The sequence below is a fragment of the Scyliorhinus canicula genome, chromosome 16 (genome assembly GCF_902713615.1).
Source record: "Scyliorhinus canicula chromosome 16, sScyCan1.1, whole genome shotgun sequence".
Classification (NCBI taxonomy): domain Eukaryota; kingdom Metazoa; phylum Chordata; class Chondrichthyes; order Carcharhiniformes; family Scyliorhinidae; genus Scyliorhinus; species Scyliorhinus canicula.
Window position 1 is genome coordinate 70,000,199 of NC_052161.1, and position 23,049 is coordinate 70,023,247.

The 23,049-nt window shown below is 46.5% G+C and overlaps 1 protein-coding gene across 44 annotated transcripts in view; it reads right to left on the reverse strand.

Moving 5' to 3' along the window:
• Window positions 1-23,049, reverse strand: part of ank3b (ankyrin 3b) — an 888,954-nt gene that overhangs the window by 68,564 nt on the left and 797,341 nt on the right. For 38 of the 44 annotated variants that reach the window (XM_038773874.1, XM_038773871.1, XM_038773899.1 and 35 more), the window contains 7 exons: window positions 14,101-14,305; window positions 12,567-12,663; window positions 10,647-10,875; window positions 9,102-9,227; window positions 5,025-5,147; window positions 4,567-4,593; window positions 2,821-2,905 (listed from right to left, as the gene is read on the reverse strand). In XM_038773874.1, coding sequence (XP_038629802.1) covers window positions 2,821-2,905; window positions 4,567-4,593; window positions 5,025-5,147; window positions 9,102-9,227; window positions 10,647-10,875; window positions 12,567-12,663; window positions 14,101-14,305 — 892 coding nt within the window. The remainder of the gene's footprint in view (window positions 1-2,820; window positions 2,906-4,566; window positions 4,594-5,024; window positions 5,148-9,101; window positions 9,228-10,646; window positions 10,876-12,566; window positions 12,664-14,100; window positions 14,306-23,049) is intronic. The other 6 variants (XM_038773870.1, XM_038773891.1, XM_038773889.1 and 3 more) reach the window with 1 other exon arrangement.

Genomic DNA, 23,049 nt, shown 5'->3' on the forward strand with positions numbered 1-23,049 from the left:
AATTTGATCCAGAAAAGAATGTTCACATTTATTTCACTTTATCTACGCAGCAGTTATCAAACCAGAAAACCAACAAAGAAGCAAATCAAAACAATGCCTAAAACAATGTGAAAGGACAAAAATAGGATCGAGAAATTGGGATGAAAAAACAAGTAAAACGCAAACACATGAAACAAATGGTGAAAACTACAAAACAAGATTTAAAGCTGCACTAACCAGTGTGCCCTGTTCAATGCCTGTTATCAGCTAACCCGTGGTGTTCATCTACATCCACCAGCGGAAGGATTTGGAATACAAAATTATTTTCTCCATTATCATCACAATTTAAACCCCTTTTCCTTATTAAGCAAATTAATGTACAAAGGAGAAATGTTCAGACCAATTAGTTTCTGATCTCAGGAGAAACTGTGGAGCAACTGAAGTGACGCCAACACCTTTATCTGCTGCCAACCTGACCCAATGTCAAACTATCAGACAATGGTATCGAAACCTATTTCTAATATAAGCACAATTCATATTGTACGATTGATCAAAATAGGTCTCAGAAACAGTTTGAAAATGACCAAATGTTTCACTGCCAACTCACAGTGTCAGACTGGTTCAGTGGTCACGCACTCATCAGGGCCGGGATTCTCCCCTACCCGGCGGGGCGGGGGGTCCCAGCGTGATGGAGTGGCGTGAACCACTCCGGCGTCGGGCCGCCCCAAAGGTGCGGAAGTCTCCGTACCTTTAGGGGCCAAGCCCTTACATTGAGGTGCTAGGCCCACGCCGGCGGGAACGGCCTTTGGTGCCACGCCAGCCGGGGCCGAAGGGACTTTGCCGGCCGGCGGACGTCCGCGCATGCACCGGAGCATCAGTGGCTGCTGACGTCATCCCCGCGCATGCGCAGAGGAGGGGGTCACTTCCGCCTCTGCCATGGTGAAGACCATGGCGAAGGCGGAAGGAAAAGAGTGCTCCCACAGCACAAGCCCGCCCGCCGATCGGTGGGCCCTGATCGTGGGCCAGGCCACTGTGGGGGCACCCCCCAAGGCCAGATTGCCCCCCGCCCCCCGCCCCCCCCCCCAAGGACCCTGGAGCCCGCCCCCACCGCCTGCTCCCGCCGGTAAGGTAGGTGGTTTGATCCATGCCAGCGGGAGAGGCTTGACAGCGGCGGGACTTCAGCGGCCCGGAGAATCGCCGGGGGGGGGGGGGTGGGCCGGCGACCGGCATGATTCCCACCCCCGCCCAATCTCTGGTGGCTGAGAATTCGGGACACGGCGGGACCGGGATTGACGCCGGCCCCCAGCGATTCTCCGACCCGGCGGGGGCTCGGAGAATCCCGCCCCACAAGTCAGGAGCTCAACCCCAGAGTTCTGAGAACACAACCGAGGCGGACACTCCAGTGCAGTACTGAGGGAGTGCTACACAGTTGGACATGACATTGAACTGGCGTAGTTACTGCCCTCCCAAGTGGGTGGGAAAGAACCTGCGGCACTATTGCAAAGAGGAGATGGAGTGAGTCGCGGCCAATAGTTATCCCACGATCAGCACCACTAAAAAGATTGTCGGGTCATTCAAATTAAGTAAAAGTAAAGACACCATTGTTCCAGATGACCACAGGCTGCTTGCCCCTTTGAGGGGGAGAGCTGACTGGTGATGATTTAACCTGAGGATCACGACATCTTAGACCAGGGGCAAGTTGGAGAAGGCTGGGCCTTCATGGATACCCTTAGCCAGTAATGGAATTAAACTCATGCCGTTGGCCTTGCTTTGCATCACGAACCAGCTGTCCAGTCAACTGAGCTAAACCGGGTCATTATCCAATTGCTGTTTGCACAATATTGCAGTGTCTGAGATGGCTGCTGCATTCCCTACCTAACAATACTGACTACACTTCTGAAGTACTTCACTGGGTATAGTATACTTTGGGACATCCTGAGGTTGTCAAAGGTGCTATACAAATGCATTGTGGATAGCACAATTGCTTCACAGCTCCAGGGTCCCAGGTTCGATTCCGGCGTGGGTCACTGTCTGTGCGGACTCTGCACATCCTCCCAGTGTGTGCGTGGGTTTCCTCCGGGTGCTCAGGTTTCCTCCCACAGTCCAAAGATGTGCAGGTTAGGTGGATTGGCCATGATAAATTGCCCTTAGTGACCAAAATTGCCCTTAGTGTTGGGTGGGGTTATTGGGGTATGGGGATAGGGTGGAGGTGCTGACCTTGGGTAGGGTGCTCTTTCCAAGAGCCGGTGCAGACTCGGGCTGAATGGCCTCCTTCTGCACTGTAAATTCTATGAATTCTATGATAAGTCTTCTTTCTTCTATTTTCTCCAACAAGCAGGCTAACCATATTTTGTGTTCCAAGCGACATCTTACAACAGTTCCTTGAAATTTGAGATAGCTGTCTGGATGCAGCTGTCTGGATGCTTCATGATATTTGTATTAAACAGTGACCCACCCTGGGCAAGCATGATCTTTCATTTTTATTGAAGTCGCTGCTCAAGAAACTAAAAACTTCAGACATGTAATACATAAGCGTGCATCGTAATCAGCATGGAATCAATTTTAGTTCGAGCAGCAAATCATATATATATTAAATATATGTATATTATATATTGTATATATATGTATAAAAAATGAAATGGGATGGAAAACATAATTTGAGTGAAAGTTTGCAAATCAAAGTTGGATCTTGCTTTCCAGATATGCATACATACAGGCGACATCAGTAAAATATAGAATATATTTAGTTATTCACGTGCTTTATTCCAAAATTAAGAGGTCGCAAACAAATGTTAAATAACACAAACATTATCGATGGAGTTTAAAGGAAAATAAACTCACTCATTCCAGGTTCAGCAAGGTAGCTGTAACGCTTACGTAACGCCAGAGACGCAAAGGATTGACGACGGTCTGAAGCTCTCTCGATCTAGAAGAAAGCAGATGTGGAGCCTTTTTGGTCACTTTTATTCCAAATTTCCACTTCACAGATGAGACTTTACAACTATGCATCACGTCTACATGGAATTTTGTGACAATAAAAAGCCAATTGAAGCAATATGTTGCTGCTTGACATCCCGATTTAGCTGCCAATTCAACCCCCCCCCCCCCCATTTATCATTGTGCACAATACATCAAGGATGCTTTTAGAAATGGAACTACATATTTTTCCAGCAGTTGTTTTCTGCTTAATAACATCGCCACTAATTTCTCTTTCAGGCATTGTGTTGTTGCCTCCTTCGACTCGATGGACCGGGGTGGCACAGTGCACGGACTTGCTGCTAGTTGCCATCAATGCAATGCCATTTTAGGCCAAATGGAGGTGCACTTCTGCAGGGTAGGGCTCGGTCCTGCTTCCGGGAAAGCAAAGCCACACCTAACATCCCAGTGAATGACGGCAATCCAATTAAACAGCAGGATGTGCCTCACATGTCCTTTTGATGAGACTTCACTGCTGCATCGATCAGGGCATCTCGGGGCTGTTGACCAGTATGACGCTAATGATCAGCAGGGACATGCGGCCGACAGAAGTATGAATGGAATTTCAAACAAAAAAGAACACAACACACAATGTCCTTGACACAGACACTAGGCTCACTATTATAGTCAGCAATCTTGTTATTTCTGGTGCAACAAACAACAACAATTAAATGTTAGCTTCCCAAGTGACTAAACCGAACTGTTTTAGTACAAGTGCAGGTTAGAATTTTGAACGTGCAGCATCTTCTCAAACATGACTTGAAAATGATTTTAGTATGTGGTTACAACAAATATTCTGGTGTTTAATGCTGGCACAGGAGGTGCTAAGCTAAATAAATCTCATGGGGCAGTTGACTAACTCAACTGGGATTGGATTCGGTTCCAGCATAAGATACACAGGAACATTCATTGAGAGCACAAACAGGCACATAGTGATGCAACTATTCAGTCAGGACAGTTGACCCAGTCCTCGCAACATGAATTAATCTTTTCTCGATCCAGTTAAAATCTTCATGCTGTAATAATGTTTTACTTCAAACACTACAGAGCACAGCGATAGGTACAATGACTCCACTGTACAATTCCAGCTATCCTAACAACTATCCGAATGCTTTGACCGTGGAAAAATTAATAGGATCACAAAAAAGATGATAATTTTCTAATCGATTCCAGAACTGCACAAAAAAATTGAGAAACTTCCCAATCCAATAAGATTTGGCTTGAGGCATTCAGCGAGATGCTACCTGAAGATGACCATTGTCATGACTGACATTTTAAAAAAGAAATTTGGAGTACCCAATTCTTTTTTTTTCTAATTAAGGGGCAATTTAGTGTGGCCAATCCACCTATCCTGCACACCTTTTTGGGTCTGTGGGGGTGAAACCCACGCAGACACGGGGAGAATGTGCAAACTCCACACGAACAGTGACCCAGGGCCAGGACTGAACCCGGGCCCTCAGTGCTGTGAGGCAACAGTGCTAACCACTGTGCCATCATGCTGCCCTGTCATGACTGAATTGAAGCCCAGTTACAAACTGTTCCCCTGCAATAACTTAATAGTCATCACCAAGTTTAGACAGATTATCAGGTTTTTTTAAAAATTTCCTTTACCTCTTCATCTGGATCTGATTCGGTTTCCTTATGGTCCCAAGAAGCATTGCAGAGACAAGGAGCGTTATAATGGACAGCGGAAAAAAGAAAGATCAGGATATGAAAAGGACCCAGTTGGGAGTACAAAAGGCAAGCACAAGATCAAAGCAGGCTCAAAGCCAGCAAAAGCAAAGAATTAAATAATTTAATTTACCGAAGAAGAACACAAATTCAACAACAAATGATGGAAAATGCTATAGTATAGGGCTCTAAATTACCAGTCAGGGCTTCATGAAGAAACCACACTATTAGTTAGAAAACAGCCTTTAGAGGTGGATAACATTGCAAAAGAATGGAGTACAGTCTTACTGTACAATTGAACAGTGTCTCTAACTTCTAAACCTGGCAGGTGTTTTGCAAATTAAAGGCATTTATCTCCCTTCAAAAGAAGACGTAGTTATTAAAGTCTTTCCACATACTTTTTTGTGAGCCGGCAGGGTAATATTCAGATTACAGATTGCTGCCAATGGTAATCCTTTGGAAGTTTTTGGTTCCTTGAGGAATGACAGACGACCACAGGGCTCCTGGCTGTTGTCTCTGACCTAGAAATAAGAACAGTTTTTGTTTGACACAACAGGTGATACCATTCACTTCTCCAGCCTGAATAATGACATTTGAACCAACATCACCGTAAGATGCCTAACCAGTACTTTGTCTTGTTTACTGACTGTGGGATCTTGCTCTGTGGTGAGTGTTGGCCTGCAGAGCAGCTGTGGTACAGGAGAGCTTACTGGTGCAAGTTAGAAATCACTATCGTCTTCGTGTTGTTTAAAAATATTTGCGGCCAATGCGGAGAAGGTGTTGGGTTGGTTCGGGGACCAGAAGGTTGCCTGGGTACAGATGGAGTTGAGGATCAGGTAATGGGTCACGTCTGGAGGCGTGGCAGGAGGGTGGTGTCAAGGTGGTCCCCTATTTCTGGAAATCATTTGTTCCAACCGGGAAAACTGGATGCCACATTTAGGGGGTGGAAAGGTAAGAGGCTGGAGAGTGTAAAGGACTTATTTTTGGAGGGTGGTTTGCTGACTGGGAGGAGCTGAAGGAGAAAGCAGGCCCTTGGGGTGGGGGGGGGGGATAATTTTAGGTACTTTCAGATGCGCAACTGGGTCCGGGGAGCTGTCTCGACAGTCCTGGTGGAGCCGACATCCACTTTGCTGGAAGGGATTCTCTCCTGTGCAGGGTGGGAGGAGGGCAGTACTGCCAGGATATAAGGTTGGATCATGGGGGAAGAGCAGGTTTCGGGGGAGGTGGTGAAGGTTAGTTGGGAGGAGGAGCTGGGTGCCATTTTGGAGGAGGGAGTGTGGTGGGAGTCTCTCCTCAGGGTGAATGCTACTTCAAGGTGGTGTTCAGCGCACATCTCACAAAGGCCAGGATGAGTCGGTTTTTTGAGGGGGTTGAAGATAGTGTGAGCGATGCTCGAGGAGGCCTGCAAACCATAAGCACATGTTCTAGTGCTGCCCCAAGTTGATGGGTTTCTGGGGGCCTTTTTTTTAAACACCATATCGCCAATTGTAGACGTGGATTTGGAGCCCTGCCCATTAGTTGCGATATATGGGTTGTCAGACCAGCCGGATTTGAGGACTTGGGTGATGGCGAATGCTATGGCCTTTGCCTCGTTGTTGTCCAAGCAACAGATTCTGCTGAGTTCGAGGCAGGCGACACCACTCAGTGCCACAGCGTGGCTGGGTAATTTGATGGAGTTTTTGTACCTCGAGTAGGTTAGTTCACGGTAAGGGGAGCAATTGACGGGCTCTACCGTGGATGGCGTCCATTTATTTTACTTTGCAAGGATCTGGTCACTGTTAGCTGTTAGGGGGTAGGCGCGGATATAATTGTTGGTTTTTAAAAAATTTATATTTGTTTGCTGTGGTTTTTGATACAGGTTTTTTGTTTGACTGTCGTTTCTGTCTAAAATGTTAAAAGTCTAATAAAAATATATTTTTTTAAATTGCAGACACATTGGATAATCACCCACAAGCAGATTTTGCAGAAGGGAAGTTATGGTTTAGTCTTTGGTCGACCACCTTTCGATCGAGCCCAGCACAGTTGACTGTGGGGGGTTCTATATAAAAGAGGTTTATCGGTCTCAGTTCTGTTCTCTTAATTGGTACTGGCCTGTAACACTACGGGTGGTCCCACTCAAGACAGGACCAATGGAAAGTTGCTCTGTGAAATGGAAACAAAATGACACTCGAGTGCATTAGAACTTTGAGGCTGGGGCTGAGGCACACTATTGGGGCAGCAAAGGAGGACTGGACCCCAGTGTTGCTGTACCTGGTTTAGTAATGTTCGATGGGTGGCACAAGAGCACATTGGTTAGCATTATTGCTTAACAGCGCCAGGGTCCCAGGTTCGATTCCCGGCTTGGGTCTCTGTCTGTGCGGAGTCTGCACGTTCTCCCCATGTCTGCGTGGATTTCCTCCAGGGGCTCTGGTTTCCTCCCACAAGTCCCAAAAGACATGCTGTTAGGTGGATTGGGCATTCTGAATTCCCCTTCAGTGTACCCGAACAGGCACTGGAGTGTGGCGACTAGGGGATTTTCACAATAACATCATTCCAGTGTTAATGTAAGCCTATTTATGACACTAATAAAGATTATTATGTTGACTGGGCTCCTGTATCAGAAAGCGTTGCAATACCCCACACCAGCAACCCTCATTAAATCCCACTCCAAAAGACTCCAGCACAAGATCTGAGCTGACAATCCCAATCAGTGCTGAGGGATATATGCATCGCTGGAAGTCACATCTTTCTGCTGAGATGTTAGGCAGGGGAACAATTCACCTTTCAGGTGGACATAAAAGAATCCTTGGGTGCTCCTTCAGTCAAGAGCTGGTGATCGGGAAGAAAATGTAACTGGTCTGATTAGTAAGTTCGCAGATGACAGCAAGGTTGGTGGAGTGGCAAATATGTTGAGGATAGTCAGAAGATACAGCAGGTCATAGATAGGTTGGAGACTTGGGTAGAGAAATGACAAATGGAGTTTAATCCAGACAAATGTGAGGACAATTTAGGTAGGTCTAACATAGAGGGGAAATATACTGTAAATGGCAAAACTCTTAGGAACATAGAAAGTCAGAGAGATCTGGCTCTTCAGCGGTTCAAGGAGCAGCTCACCGCCACCTTCTGAAGGGCAACTAGGAAAGGACAATAAACACTGGCCGAACCAGCAATGCCGACATCCCCTAAACAAATTTTTAAAAATATACCATCAGACCAAGTTGATTTTTTTTTTAATATTGCAATTGTTGCTTTCAGAGAATCATAAAAATAAACTGATATTTTAATGTCGACGAGTTGCAAGTTGGAAGAGTATCAGGCTGGTCACTACATCATTCATCGTCAAATGGAGTTAAAGTGACAGACCATTAAGTTAGCATCTAAAAATAGCATGCAGATTGTATCTCACAGAACATTAGCCAGCGCACATTTAGAACAACGTTCAGTTTGGGTTACAGATACATCGCTTCAGACAAAGGCCACGTGCTTTTCCCTCAGCTCATTTATACAAAGTCTCTATTGTGCTTTGCCTGGGGAAGGGGCCACGAGAGAAGTGTTTAGCTCTGAAGCATTCATGGACAAAATAAATCCCTGTCTGAATACATTCGCCTAACAAAGTGGTGATTGTTGCTGCTGTCTCTCTCTCGTGCATCCCCCACTCCATTCACCCCACTATTGGCAGCCATGTCTCCAGCTGTCTGAGTCTTGAACTCTGGATTCGTCTCTTTATGCCGCTCCCACCTCACTTTCCTTCTTTTAAGACACTCCTTGTAACTTGCCTCTTTTGACCAAAATAATGGCAGTCTGTCCTAATATCTCTTTGTGAGAAGTTAATTTATCTTTGACAATGTTGGCTGAGGGATGAATGTTAGCCAGCACATTGGAAAAGCTGCCTGCTTTTCTTGGAATAGTACCATGGGATCTTTAACGCCCATCTCAGCTGACAAATGAGATTTTGGTTCAGCATTACATCCAAGGGTGGCACCTCTTGACAATGAAATGCAGTATCAGGCTAAATCATATGCTGATGTTTGACCCTATGACAACTGACTCAGAAATAAGAGGGCTAACAATGTTAATTGTATGGTCATTATATTGGTAAGATACACAGGTGAAGGGCATTGTTTAATTAAGTATTTTAAGCACATAGAAATAGAGGATGCATTTTCAGGGGCTGTCAATTTATTCCATTAATTTGTTTTGGGCTTGGCTGCGACACTGGGTAAGGGTGGAGAACGGCAATGCTGAATAAGTCAATAAATTCCCTCGATAAAGAGAAGTCTTGGTTCCAAATTCATCAACCACCATACTAATCACCTACTGAACCAAATTATCTCTATGTCCTTAACTAAGCCATTGGTCACCTGTTCCAATATGTTCCTTCTTTGGTCAGTGTCATTTTTTTTGTCGGGTCCTGGTCCTGTGAAATGCCGTGTTATGCTATTATTAATTAAAGGTGCTGTGCAGATAAAAATAAGTTGTTATTGGCACTTCCTCACCTTCACACCGAAGGGCAATCTATTTTCTTTGAAAGCGTAGAAGTTGAACACCAGCTGCTGTCCCGCTTTGGCTAGAGGACCCAGGTTTCCATAGCAATCCACAAAGATGGGTTTACCTTCCAGCACCTGTTGGCAAGATTACAAATAAACACAGATAGTGATTGAAGAAATGTGCCAGCTGTGTTGACCAACTCATTTTCAGACTTATATGAGAAAGAAATGATCTTTAAAGGCAAAACTGTTTGAAATCCTATTAAATACTTGCGCCAGACCAAACAAAGAGCGAAACCTCTGCCGCATTTCTCAAAACCTATGGAGCATTATCTGGGAATATGGGCCCAGTGCAGCCTCCGCCAACATTCATCCTGGGGTTTATGTTTTTTTAAATTTAAAGTACCCAATTCATTTTTATTCCAATTAAGGGGAAATTTAGCATGGTACAGAGGCAAGGGCATCTGGTCTCACCAACGCAACGTTTAGTGCTTGTACCATTTGTTTTTTGGAGAAATGTGTTGTGAACTGTTTTAATAATCAGAGTATCCTACCCGCCCTCTCCAGACATTGGTACTGTTTCTCCAACACAAAATGAGTGTTTGTACCGTTTGGCCTTGTACATGTTTTTTACTGTTTTAATAAAAAGATATGGTCAATCTACTTACCCTGCACATCTTTTTGGGTTGCAGGGGTGAGACCCACGCAGACACGAGGAGAATGTGTAAACTCCACATGGACAGTGATTCGGGGCTGGGATCGAACCCGGGTCCTCGGGGCCGTGAGACAGCAGTGCTAACCACTGCGCCACCTTGCTGCTTTGTCCTGGGGTTTATTGTGGCTCAAGTACCATGGAAAACCCATTTTCTCTGTTCGGGGAATCAAGAACGTGGGGATGATCTTGAAGTCAGAACTAGGCCATTGAGGATGGGCTCCAACCAAGTGGCAGGATGGGAAGGAAATGGGAAAGAAAGGATAACGGTTCCATCTCAAGGCAAACATGCCCTGGTGCCGCTAGCTGGTGACAGCCTGCCCACTCGGCTAAAGCCCGGACCTTCCAAAACTACAGATGGGAGGGTATGAATAGAAATCAAGTTTTCTTTTTAACATGGGTAACATGTGTAGGACATTCAGGTACACAAGGCTGTGCATCTATTAAATCACTATCTGTATCTCAACTCCATTTACTTGCCTTAGCTTCATATCCTTCACTATCCTGACAAACTAAAAATCTACAGTCTTCAAATTCCACGATTTCTGTCAGCCCTTAATATTTCGTTTCCAATTTTCCCTCCTCAATGGCCCAGTTCTAATTTTAAGACCACCTCTGCATTCTTTATTCCCCTAACAAGCTGACCACATCATTTTAACCCTGTAGCATCGCAACGGAAAGAAAGCAAACAGAAAAACAAATACGGGTAGAGATCTGGAATTTGGTCACGTGTCCCAGGTAACAAGCAGCGCAAACCGATCTGCCGCCACATCGAGAGACCGCAGGTCGCTGCGTCACGTGGACACAAAAAAAACAAGGCGGAGCGAAAGGCGAGACTGTACCTCGATGTCTTTGCTTCGGGCCACCTCAGTGAAGTTTTCCTGCTGTTCTAATGTCTTGTCCACTTTATCGTCGGTCATGCAGAAGCAACGCAGGCGGGCTTCCACAGGATCATGCATTTTGGCAAATACAACAAACTTGGCCATGTACGGGACACAGATCAACTCCCTGTAGAGCTGCGTAGCTAAACCGACAGTTTCTGGCACCTGATGGCAGTCGACAAGCCAAAATCTGTGCACGAAATTACACAAACATGAAATTCATTGAGTCCTTTTGAGCTTGGCAGGTATTCAATACACCAGACCATTCAAAATGGGAGACCACAAATTGCTTTTTGAAAATAGGTCACATGAATATTTCATCAGGCATCGTTACTCATCTAATTTCTATCCACTCGGGAGGTTGATAACTATCTACTCGGAGTCAAAGAAACGGCCTTGCTGGTACAGTTGCAGTTTGGGAATATCCTGTATTCCCCTGGATTTATCCCCGCCCCCCAATCACACTCCAGGGATTATCAATTCTATTTTTGTGAGGAAGTTGTCACTTCAAGTTGTCACTGTTCTACAATGCTCGTTCTTACATCAAAAAAAAAATTCAGAGATATGAATGTAGCAGGGTCACCGACCCCTTGAGGTTTGACGTGGAGTTTCCAGGAATTAAATATTAATCTCCAGGACTCTGCCAAATAACCCAGAAGCAAAAAAACCATAGAGGCATTAGATTAAACCAAAATCGCCCCATTTTAAACACTAATTTATTAGTTGTAACAATATTGGGATGGTGAGGAAAATAAAAGGCTGCTTGGTTGGGTGGGGTGTTGGGTCATGTGATGAAACCTCCAGGAACACAGCCGATCAGAGTTGACAGCCCAAGAATGAAAAAAATGAAAATCGCTTATTGTCACGAGTAGGCTTCAAATGAAGTTACTGTGAAAAGCTGTTACTGTGAATGTTGGGGTGTAGCTGAAACCGATGTGTCTTTCTTGGCTGGTTGCACCCCCAGCTCCTTTCGAGTGAAAAAAATGGTCACAAGGAGACATCCTAGTGGAATTTGGAGCAGGTTTTACTATTTTGCAAATCATATATTATCAATAAGCAATGTAAATAATGTGAGCATCGAACCTATTGAGAGAACACAAATCTGGTCATCAGGTAGAGGCAAAAGTGGGACCTGGTTAACTAGTGACACCTTCTGAATCTTGACTTCAACAAAACAGAGGAACTTTGTTTAATCTTTATGGGACCTGTGCAAACAGCAGTAGTAGCTACTACCGACACCAAGACAAGTGGAGAAGTAAAATGGTGTTCCAGTGGGTATGGAGAACATGCCTATATCAGATGGTGGGGAGACGGTTCAAAATAATTCAGCAACTGGGCCTGGTGGGGGGGGGGGGGGGGGGGGGGGCTTGCGTGATTTCCTTCCCTTCCCCATCCAAAACAAATGATGGCAAATTGCCGTTTTAATTCTGATTCTGAATGCAGGGGGTGAGGAAGTCACAATTGGCTTGGCAAAACAGAACTACCCTCACCTCACTGTTATAGAAATGGCTTCATGTCACTGCCGGCTGTTTATTTATTTATTTAATCCAGGCACTTGTAGAATGAGCGATGATAAGCAAAAAAAATGAAGACTAAAACATAACATGTGTTTGCATATATATGAAAACGGACAGACAACAAACTGGTCTCCTGACAAAACAATGCTGTAATAGTAAAATTAATTTCTCATACGTCTTCGCTTTACTGACTAGATGAAGCAGTTTGTCCATTTCCATTGTTTATTATCCAGACAGTTAGATTAGACAAATTGTGTAGATAGTATTTTTCCACATGAAGGTACATCCAATGTGCCCTCCTGCTAACAAGGCCGCAATGTTTCGTGCGGGAGTGGGGGCCATGAAATTCTTTGGAAAACAGTACCTGGCTGAAACATTTGTCGTGAAAGAAACAGCATCGCTCCCAAAGGTTAATGGTGTTGTTCCTGTAATCTCTTCCCACTGAGCAGGTGATGTACCTCCTACCAAGTAAAGAGAGTAAATGGCAGCTGTCAGAGCAAACAGTCAGGCTCAATGAGGACTTCTGGCCACATCACGGTGAAACAATGCTAAACCTCTCCAACACACCAATGTATACTAAACCTGAAATTTCAAAAACCTGTGGATTAAACTTACAGAACCAGTCCTGGAGCTCCCTTCCTAACAGCACTGTGGGTGTACCTACACCACTTGGACTGCAGCGGAACCTACAGAAAGTCCAGGTTAATCAAGCAACCTTCATCACAACTAGCTGTCCAGAAAAAAGTTCACAGACATGTAGATTGTAAAAACATTTAGGGCGGAATTTTCCCCAAAGGTTGTCAATGCCGGCTCAGACTGAAAACCAGCTGCACAGCCAGGTTTACACTTGAGATTTTCTGTCATTCAGAGCACAGAGAATCTGGGAGCGTGGTTTGCGTACCAGTCTGGTGGGGCGGGGGTGCCAGTTCCACAGAAATCGGGGCGCCATCTTTAAAGGGTGCCCTGATCTGCACTGAGAATAAACATCCTCCCACGGACACAGAAGACCCCCTCCCCACAAGCATCGGAGCACCCCACTCCAGGCATCGGGGCAAACCCCCCCCCCCCCCTCCCAGAAGTGTTTCGTGCTGGGGTGACATCACGTCGTCTGGACGAGAAGATACATTGAGGGCGGAAGCAATGGCGCCAGACCTGCTAATGATATTTTAATGTATGCTGAAATATGCAAAGCAGGCTCATGTCCTGTCAAGGTGTGAACCTGATCACATAATTGGAGGGGGCAGGGAAGATCCCAAACCTAAATCGCACTGGCGCAAATCTTGCGGCAGCAACCATTACAGAATTTAAATTTCCTTAGTGTTTAATCATGTCAGGAGTATGATGGAATACTCTTCGCTTGCCTGGGTAGCTTGAGCTGCAACAGCACATCAAGTAGCTCGATAGCATCCAGGACCAGAACTTGACTGACACCCATCCACCACCTTAAACATCCCCACCACACCCCTCCCCGCCCGACTTCTACAGCATTGGTGACCTCTAACACCTAGAAGGATAAAGGCAGCAGATGCTTGGGAATGCCAACAGCTGCAGGTTCTCCTCCAATTTGCAAACCATCCTGATGTGGAACGATATCGGCCGTTCCTTCACTGTGGCTGGGTCAAAGTCCTGGAGCTCCCTTCCTAACAGCACTGTGGGTGTACCTACATCAATTGGACTGCAGCGGTTCAGGAAAACATCTCATCATCACCCTGACAGATGTAATTAGGGATGGGTAATAAATGCTGGCCTAGCCAGCGAAGGCACATCCTGAGAGTGAATATTAAAATTATAGATTTGACTTGAACTGCACAATAAGAGCAATCAACAAAGAACTACATGCTAAGAAAATCTTGACACTTCAAATGGTTTTGTGCGGAACCGGGTTAGGGTAAACCAACCTGTTATACTACACAGCAACCGGAGGCTTGGAGTATCCCCTCTATACCCATTTGAAACATCTCCTCCTGATACAGGGGGCACTGGAATCGTCATGGTGATAGGTTTATGGAATTTCCTTCTTCTGGGTTCCACAGTTACAATCGGGCTGAATGTGGCTCGATTCCCAAGAATCTTTTTGACAAGCTCGTCCGGGACCGGCTGGGCCTGTGGAATAAACAGATACCTAGGTTAAAGTTGAATAACTGAGGTCACATTTCGCATCACAGATCAGTTGGTAATGGACAAGGGAAGGATCGCAAGATGTTAAAACCCGAGTGCTTTGTAATGTGCAGTTATTTTCAACTGTATTTGTCAATCGTACAGGCACCTCCAAGTCACAGAGAACCCTTAGACAAGGGGCTGAAAAGTTAATTAAACCCATACAGTGGTTACACATTGCTCTGCAATCATGGGACTCTTTCAAAAATGTCCACCTATTTACAGAGTAACAGTTTCAGAACGGTGAAGGGACCACTGGCCTATCCACAGTATTGCAACGATGCATTTCTAACAATCATGAGGCCCATTACCACACAAAACTGAATCCCATGGGGACTTCTTGTTCCAGCACCCATGACCGTAATCTGCTCCACATATTTATCACGTTCTAGTTCTTTTTACAGTTCCCATTTTTCTATCATCCTTAATTTGTAAATGTGGCTCATTGCGATTGCACTCTGTACACAGCAGAAAGGTTTATTTGGATACAAATGATCTAAACCTTGCATCATATTATATCCACTCTTGACTTTGCATTTGTTTAGAGAGTGAAAAGGCCCAGGGTTGTCAATCTACATGAGCAATACACCAGTACAGAGTTGGCATGAAGACCATGTTATTGTAAGGTCACTCCCAAGATATTTGGGTAGTACTTGGAAGCAGGTGTGTCACAGCCAAAGGTTATCTTTTTGAAAACAGGCTGCACTCATTAGCTCAGCTGGCATTTGTTTTATTTTGACATACCTGTGCAGCCAACACGTCTGTCCTCAGTGGCATTAGTGCAGCAGTTTGAGATTGGAGCCAGGACTGTGTGCTCAACACCGGAAACTACACAACTACGGCAAAAAGTGGGCCTCTGAAATAATCTGTAAGGGTAATTTCAAGGGTCTTGAGCTTTGAATAGGGGCCACATCCAAGTGACCACTGGACGCTGATAGGAGCTACAATACTTTAGCACTGATTCTCCGAAATACACTTGCTTCAAGGGGAAGTTTCCTTCTTTTTAATAAATGTAGAGTGCCCAATTCTTTCTTTCCCAATTAAGGGGCAATTTAATGTGGCCAATCTACCTAACCTGCACATCTTTGGGTTGTGGGGGTGAGACCCACACAGACATGGGGAGAATGTGCAAAGAGCACACGGACAGTGACCCAGGGCCGGGGTCAAGTCTGGGTCCTCGATGTCGTGAGGCAGCAGTGCTAACCATGGGGGAAGTTTCCTGCTCCGACTGTGGGATCGGCGAATTAACCTGGTGGTACAAGCAGAGAGTCAGCCAGGAATAGGTGCGATGTAAAGTACACGGCAGGCGAATAAATGAGTGCGCAAAAGAGGAGGAAGTCGCGGATCGCAATATGAATAGTTGGGTTTTGCTCTTTGCTTCCTGCAGGCCCTCAGTTTTGCGAGTCAATCCAAAAGCTTTGATCCTCAGGGAACTTGACAAATCCATCAGTATGAGCTATGCATATCTGGAATTGGGCAGGAGCGTGCCAAGTCAGTCAGAATGATGAACTCCGAATTGGGAGGGCTCAAAGGATTTGCAGGCATTAACGAAGAATTGTATCACCTTCCTTGAATTACATTAAATGGGCAGGATTTCAGAGGTGATGGATACACAAAACCAGTCTTTTGAAACAGAAAAATACTGGAATGCCAGCCAGCTCCAAGTGGAGTTATGTCCCCATCCGAAAAGTCTCTTGTGAGATTAAGACCTTTGCTGTTTCGCAATTGTTTGTAAACATGGTTCTTAAATCATGTTGCAGCATCGAGCAGTTCCCAAGAGGTCCAGGCTCGCCATGTTGTAATCCACCTTATTTAAATTGTGGCCAGGCAATGGGTGCTGCTTACCCAGAGATCAAAATCATACCATCATTTTTGGCCACTAGCCTTTTACTTTGTGGTCACTGAAGGAGCTCATCCCCAGGCTCATGACTGAGAAACTGTCAGAAATATTGCTGGTCCAGAGGTATCCTTCCAGTGACACTATAGACACTCACCCCTCGAGGATGTGGATCTTGGTGTTAAAGCACTGGTTAACCTGCCTCCAGGAACAGCCATATGAAAGGTTAATACACTCTCACAACGTCCCAAAGGGTTTTACAGCCAACAATCTGGAATGTAGCAACTGCTGTAATGTAATTCACGAGCAGCTTAGCCCCACGCAATAGCACTGTAATCACATGATGAAAAAGGGAAATGCACCATCTAGGTTTAACGTTAGAAAGATTGTCCCTCTGACAATGAACTTGGGCATCAGCCTTGATTAGGTGCTCCAGCTCTTGGAGCAGGATTTAACTTCTAACTCAGAAGCAAGCGCACTATACACCGAGACACAGCTGATACCACAATGAAGTATTTTGAAGTATACTATTTAGAAGCAATGGAGGAAGCATAGTGACCATCGTGCACACAGAAAGATCACACACACAGGAATGTAATAATGGGAGGGGGTAAAAGGGGAAATGGGCCAGTAATGATTATCAAGGGTGGTATATTACCAAAATTTGACAAAGTGTCAGGCTCTGATTGAAAACCGCTTGTTTCTCTCCAGGAAAAGATGGGTTTTCGACCAGGTTTTATGGTAATTAATGCACAGAAAGCCTGGGATTGTGGTTTACGCCATCGCTCTGGCAGGTGGAGCCTGATAGAAGCCACGATCTGCATTTGAAGTATAGTGCCACCCCCGCCCCCCCCCCCCCCCCCCCACATACACAGAGGACTACCCCACAGAGTGACCACCCCCTCCCCACACCACATAAGGGAGCACTCTTTCCCGTCCCACCACCCGCACCCCCTTCCCACCACCATCACCAGACAAGAATGATGGGCACACCCCCCCTCCCCAATATCACAGGCATTCAACCCCTTCACAGCCATCACCTCCACCCCTCACAGGCATCGGGGCTCCCCCCCTCTGTCTCCACCCCCTCTCCAACCACATGTAAAGGGAACCCCTCCACCAGAGACCCCTTGGCATCGCCCTCTTCATCCATCATGTGCCCCCTGGCACTGCCAGGGGACACTTTGAGGTTGTCGGAGGCAATGCCGAGCCTTGTCCCTCAACCTCTAGGCACCCACGTGCCCCCAGTGTGGTCATCCCGACGGGGGTGGGGGTGATACATCATGGGCAGACACTGTGGTGTAAAGCCCTTTAATTATATTAAAATACACCCAGGAAGATCTCAAACTGAAATCTCGCTGGCGTCAATCCAGACTATGGCCGCTCTCGAGATTTAGCAACCATAACAGAATTGTGCCCACTGCGAACAGGTCGCTCAATGCCGAATGTGGTACTTCAGATCAAGTGATGATCAGTGACATTTCAGCAGGAGCTGTGCAGAAGTGATAGCCACATGATGACCATATACAATTTTTTCTGCACCCTAGTACTTGGGGCCAACACAATCGTCTAGAATTTGCTCCCATTTCGTAGCATTGTGCCTATCAGTGTTCCAGCTTTCAGTTACCATTGATGAAGTCAGGTTCTTGAGCTGACAACACGATTTTGTGTAGTAAAAGCAAATACCCTTGGTTCCACCCGAACTCGGAGCACCACCACATCTTTGCAGATGGAATGCAGGACACTTATTGCATGTTCAATGGTGCCCACCAAACCCAGAAACAATCACATTTATGATCAGGCCGACACAGTCCTGCAGTCAAAGTTGGTACAGGGAAGGCAGTACAGAACTGTGTGTGACCCCACTCACCAGTTATCTGTTGTGCGTTTCCTATGAAAATATGATTGCATGCTAGCATTGCTCCAGGTTAGTTTTTTTTTTCTGCTTTCAAAATAGGAATCCAGCAGAATCAGACTAAAGGGGCTAAATCTGCAGCTGGAGCTTAATGGAGTATCCCACAGGAGGATCATTTTTTTCCCGAATAGTTACTACAGCATTTTAAGAAAATGCACTGCCTTTGCCAGGACAGATCTGCTGATTAACAGACAGCCACCCACTTGAGATTACCAAATGGAATCCAGTGCTCTAGAGAAGAATCCCACTCACAGGAAGCACGGGTTGGAGAATTCAGGGCTGCAATGTTCTAGCCTGATGTTTTCTCTCCGTGCTCCCTTTTTAAAAATACTTTACTGCTGGCAGAATGGGCTGGCCAAATTAGCTCAGTGTTTACATTAAATTCTTCAGCCGTGCAACTATTCACATGCACTCAAGTATGTAGCACTTAAAATGATTACATCTTCATACTTTTATGGTAAATATTTCAAACTGCAGAATAACAATTGAGAAATACATTAACATTTAATACAGAAGCATTTGGAGTTTATTTCGCAGGAGGCCATTTGACTCATCAAGTTGGTGCCAGTTGACACTTCCGGTGGCGGCTATGAAGGAGTAAGTCGCACAATTAGTGGCTCCCGCTCGGGTCGGACTTTTGGACCTTTCCCCCTGATTTTCTATCGGACTTGAATTGTAAAACTGAAGACAGGCAATTGCATACTGGGATTCTCACATTGGTGCATGGAGAGAAGGACTAGAAGTGCTCGCAAAGGCAGAAACAGAAAGACAGAGAAGGCTTGGGCTGAACCTGCAGCGGGAGACAGCATGGTGGAGGACCAAACATCTGTTTGTCGACCCAGCGGTCAATGGAGCAGTTGATGCAAGTTATTCAGGAAGGCTTTGCTAAGCAGAAACGGGACTGCTTGGACCCAATAAAAGAGTCGATTGAGCGGCTGGAGCTTAGATTGGATGCCCAAGATCGGGCGACCCAGAAGGTGGAGAAGGCGCTTGCTGAGCAGGAGGAACATCAAACTGCAGTGGAGTTGGAGGTGGGGATGCTGAGAGACCAGCAGAAGAAGCTCCTGGAGAAGCTGGAGGACCTAAAGAATAGGTCCCGCCGGCAGAACTTGAGAATCATTGGGCTCCCGGAGGGGTCCGAAGGAGCGGATGCTGGGGCATAGATCGCAGACATGTTTGAGAAGCTGCTGGGGGATGGGGCATTATCCCGACCGTTAGAGGTGGACAGGGCTCACAGTGCACTGACGAGGAAGGCCCGAATGGGATATCTCTCCCATCCCCCCACCCCTCCCCCGAGGGCAATGGTGGTGAGATTCCACAGGTACTTGGATAAGGAGCGTATTCTATATGGGCCAAGCAGACACGGAGTTTTAATTGGACAATAGTATCCTGCGGGTCTACCAAGACCTGACCAGATTTCAGTAAGGCGTTTGATAAGGTTCCCCACGGTAGGCTATTGCAGAAAATAAGGAAGTATGGAATTGAAGGTGATTTAGCGGTTTGGATCAGTAATTGACTAGCTGAAAGAAGACAGAGGGTGGTGGTTGATAGCAAATGTTCATCCTGGAGTTCAGTTACTAGTGGTGTACCGCAAGGATCTGTTTTGGGGCCACTGCTGTTTGTCATTTTTATAAATGACCTGGAAGAGGGTGTAGAAGGATGGGTTAGTAAATTTGCAGATGACACGAAGGTCGGTGGAGTTGTGGATAGTGCTGAAGGATGTTATAGGATACAGAGGGACATAGATAAGCTACAGAGCTGGGCTGAGAGGTGGCAGATGGAGTTTAATGCGGAAAAGTGTGAGGTGGTTCACTTTGGAAGGAGTAGCAGGAATGCAGAGTACTGGGCTAATGGCAAGATTCTTGGTAGTGTAGATGAACAGAGAGATCTCGGCATCCAGGTACATAAATCCCTGAAAGTTGCCACCCAGGTTAATAGGGCTGTTAAGAAGGCATATGGTGTGCTAGCCTTTATAAGCAAGGGGATTGAGTTTCGGAACCACAAGGTCATGCTGCAGCTGTACATAACTCTGGTGCGGCCGCACCTGGAGTACTGCGTGCAGTTCTGGTCACCACATTATAGGAAGGATGTGGAAGCTTTGGAAAGGTTCAGAGGAGATTTACTAGGATGTTGCCTGGTATGGAGGGAAGGTCTTACGAGGAAAGGCTCAGGGAATTGAGGTTGTTTTCGTTAGAGAGGAGAAGGCTGAGAGGTGACTTAATAGAGACATATAAGATAGTCAGAGGGTTAGATAGGGTGGACAGTGAGAGTCTTTTTCCTCGGATGGTGATGACCAACACGAGGGGACATAGCTTTAAATTGAGGGGTGATAGATATAGGACAGATATCAGAGGCAGTTTCTTTACTCAGAGAGTAGTAGGGGTGTGGAACGCCCTGCCTGCAACAGTAGTAGACTCGCCAACTTTAAGGGCATTTAAGTGGTCACTGGATAGACATATGGATGAAAATGGAATAGTGTAGGTCAGATAGGCTTCAGTTGGTTTCACAGGTCGGCGCAACATCGAGGGCCGAAGGGCCCGTACTGCGCTGTAGTGTTCTATGTTCTATGTAGAGGTGGCCAGGAGAAGAGCAGGTGTCAACCAGATTAGGTCGATCCTTTTTAAGAAAAAAGCGAAGTTCAGACTGTTGTATCCAGCCCCACTCTGGGCCATGTACGAGGAACAGCACTTTTATTTTGAGTCGCCTGATGACGCGCTGGACTTCATGAAAAGGAAAGGACTGGTGGTGGACTGAGAACTTTTGAACTTTGCTGCAATGTTCATGTTTTTTTTGTTTCTCTGTTCTTCAAAAAAAACGTTTCTCGTTTTTCGTTTTGTGGAAGCTGCTGGAATCTGTATTGATTTGGGACCAGTGGCAGAGCTGAGTGAGTTAAGGTTTTCATTTGCACTGTTGTGGATTGGAGGTGTGCTTGTTTAGATTTTGGTGTTTTTCGGTCGGGCAATTGTGGGGATTGTTTGATGTTAGAATATGTTTGTATGAGCGGCAGGAACGGTGGCGAGGGAACAATAGGTGGGAGATTATCCGGCGCCAGGGATGGGGGCCACCAAGCTATCTGGGCGGGCTAGCTCACGGAAAAGCAGTGAGGGTGTGCATATGTTCAGTTTATCAAAGGGGTTGGGTTACAGAGTGTTTTTACTAGGCAGGGGGAGGGGGGGGGGGAAATGTTCTGCTGATGAGGGAGGAACTTGGGCCAAGGACAGAGAGGAGGTTGGGGGCGGCGGCTGTCTGGGGGCGGGCCAGTGTAAGTGCAGAGCATGGGCTGGAGGCTGGCCCAAAAAAAGGGATGGCTGATCGGCGAAGGGGAAAGGGCAATGAGCCCCCCAACTAGGCTGATCACCTGGAATGTTCGAGGGTTAAATGGGCCGGTCAAGCATCTCAGGGGACTGAAGACGGACGTGGTAATGTTGCAGGAGACGCACCTTAGAGTAACTGACCAGATCAGATTGATGAAAGGCTGGGTCAGTGAGGTCTTTCACTCGGGACTGGATTCAAAGACTAGCGGGGTCGCGATCCTGATCAGTAAGCGGGTGGTGTTTGGAGGCGGGTAGAATAGTTTCAGATGTGGGAGGTCGGTGCATTATGGTCAGTGGGAAACTGGAGGGGGTGCAGGTGGTATTAGTAAATGTGTATGCGCCAAATTGGGATGATGTGGACTTTATAAAGAGGATGCTGGGGAAGATATCGGACCTGGACTCGCACAGGTTGGTCATGGAAGGGGACTTCAACACAGTTATTGACTCTGACTTGGACCGGTCAAGCTCAAAAACGGCAGGGTGCCAGCAATGGCAAAGGAACTAAAAGGGTTCATGGAGCAGATGGGGGGATGGATCCATGGAGATTTCGGCAGCCGAGGGTGAAGGAGTTCCCCTTCTACTCACACTTGCATGAAGTGTACTCCCGGATTGATTTCTTCATTTTGAGCAGGACCTTACTGGCAGGGGTGGTGGAAATGGGGTACTCGGCGATCACAATCTCAGGTCATGCTCCGCACTGGGTTGACCTACAGGTTAGTAAAGACAGTAACAAGCGCCCGCAGTGGAGGTTAGATGTGGGACTTTTGGCTGACTAAGGGGTGTGCGAGTGGCTGAGTAAATGTATTCAGAACTACCTGCAGGTCAACGACATGGGGGAAATTTCAGCAGCGGTGGTCTGGGAAGCACTGAAGGCAGTGGTTAGAGGGGAGCCGATCTCGATACGGGCCCATAGGGAGAAAGTGGACAGGGCAGAGACGGACCGACTAAAGGAGATACTACTGATCGATAGGAGGTATGCGGAGACCCCAGAGGCAGGGCTTTTAAGGGAACGGCGGAGGCTACAGGCAGAGTTCAGCTTGTTAACCACAGGGAGGGCGGTGGAGCAGCTGAGAAAGGCAAGTGGGGCGATCTATGAGTATGGAGAGAAGGCCAGCAGAATGCTTGCACAGCAGCTTAGAAAGAGGAAGGCAGCCAGGGAGATAGGGAAAGTAAATGATGGAGATGGGAACCTGGTTGGAGATTTAGCAGGGCCGATATCCCTGTTGAATGTGGGCGCCAAACTGCTGGCCAAAATTTTGTCCTCCAGGATTGAGGATTGTGTTCCGGACGTTATTGGGGAGGAACAGGCGGGGTTTGTTAAGGGCAGGCAGTTGGTGGCCAATGGAAGGTTGTTAAACATGATCATGGTGCCCCCGGAAGGTAGGGAGGTGGAGGTAGTGATCGCCATGGATGCAGAAAAGGCTTTTGATCGGGTAGAATGGGATTATCTGTGGGAGGTGCTGGGACGGTTCGCATTTGGGCAGGGCTTTACTGACTGGGTTAGGTTGCTGTATCAGGCTCCTGTGGCAAGCGTACGGATGAATAGGACAACATCAGACTATTTTAGACTGCACCGGTGGACAAGAGGGATGTCCCCTCTCCCCACTGTTTCTCGCGCTAGCTA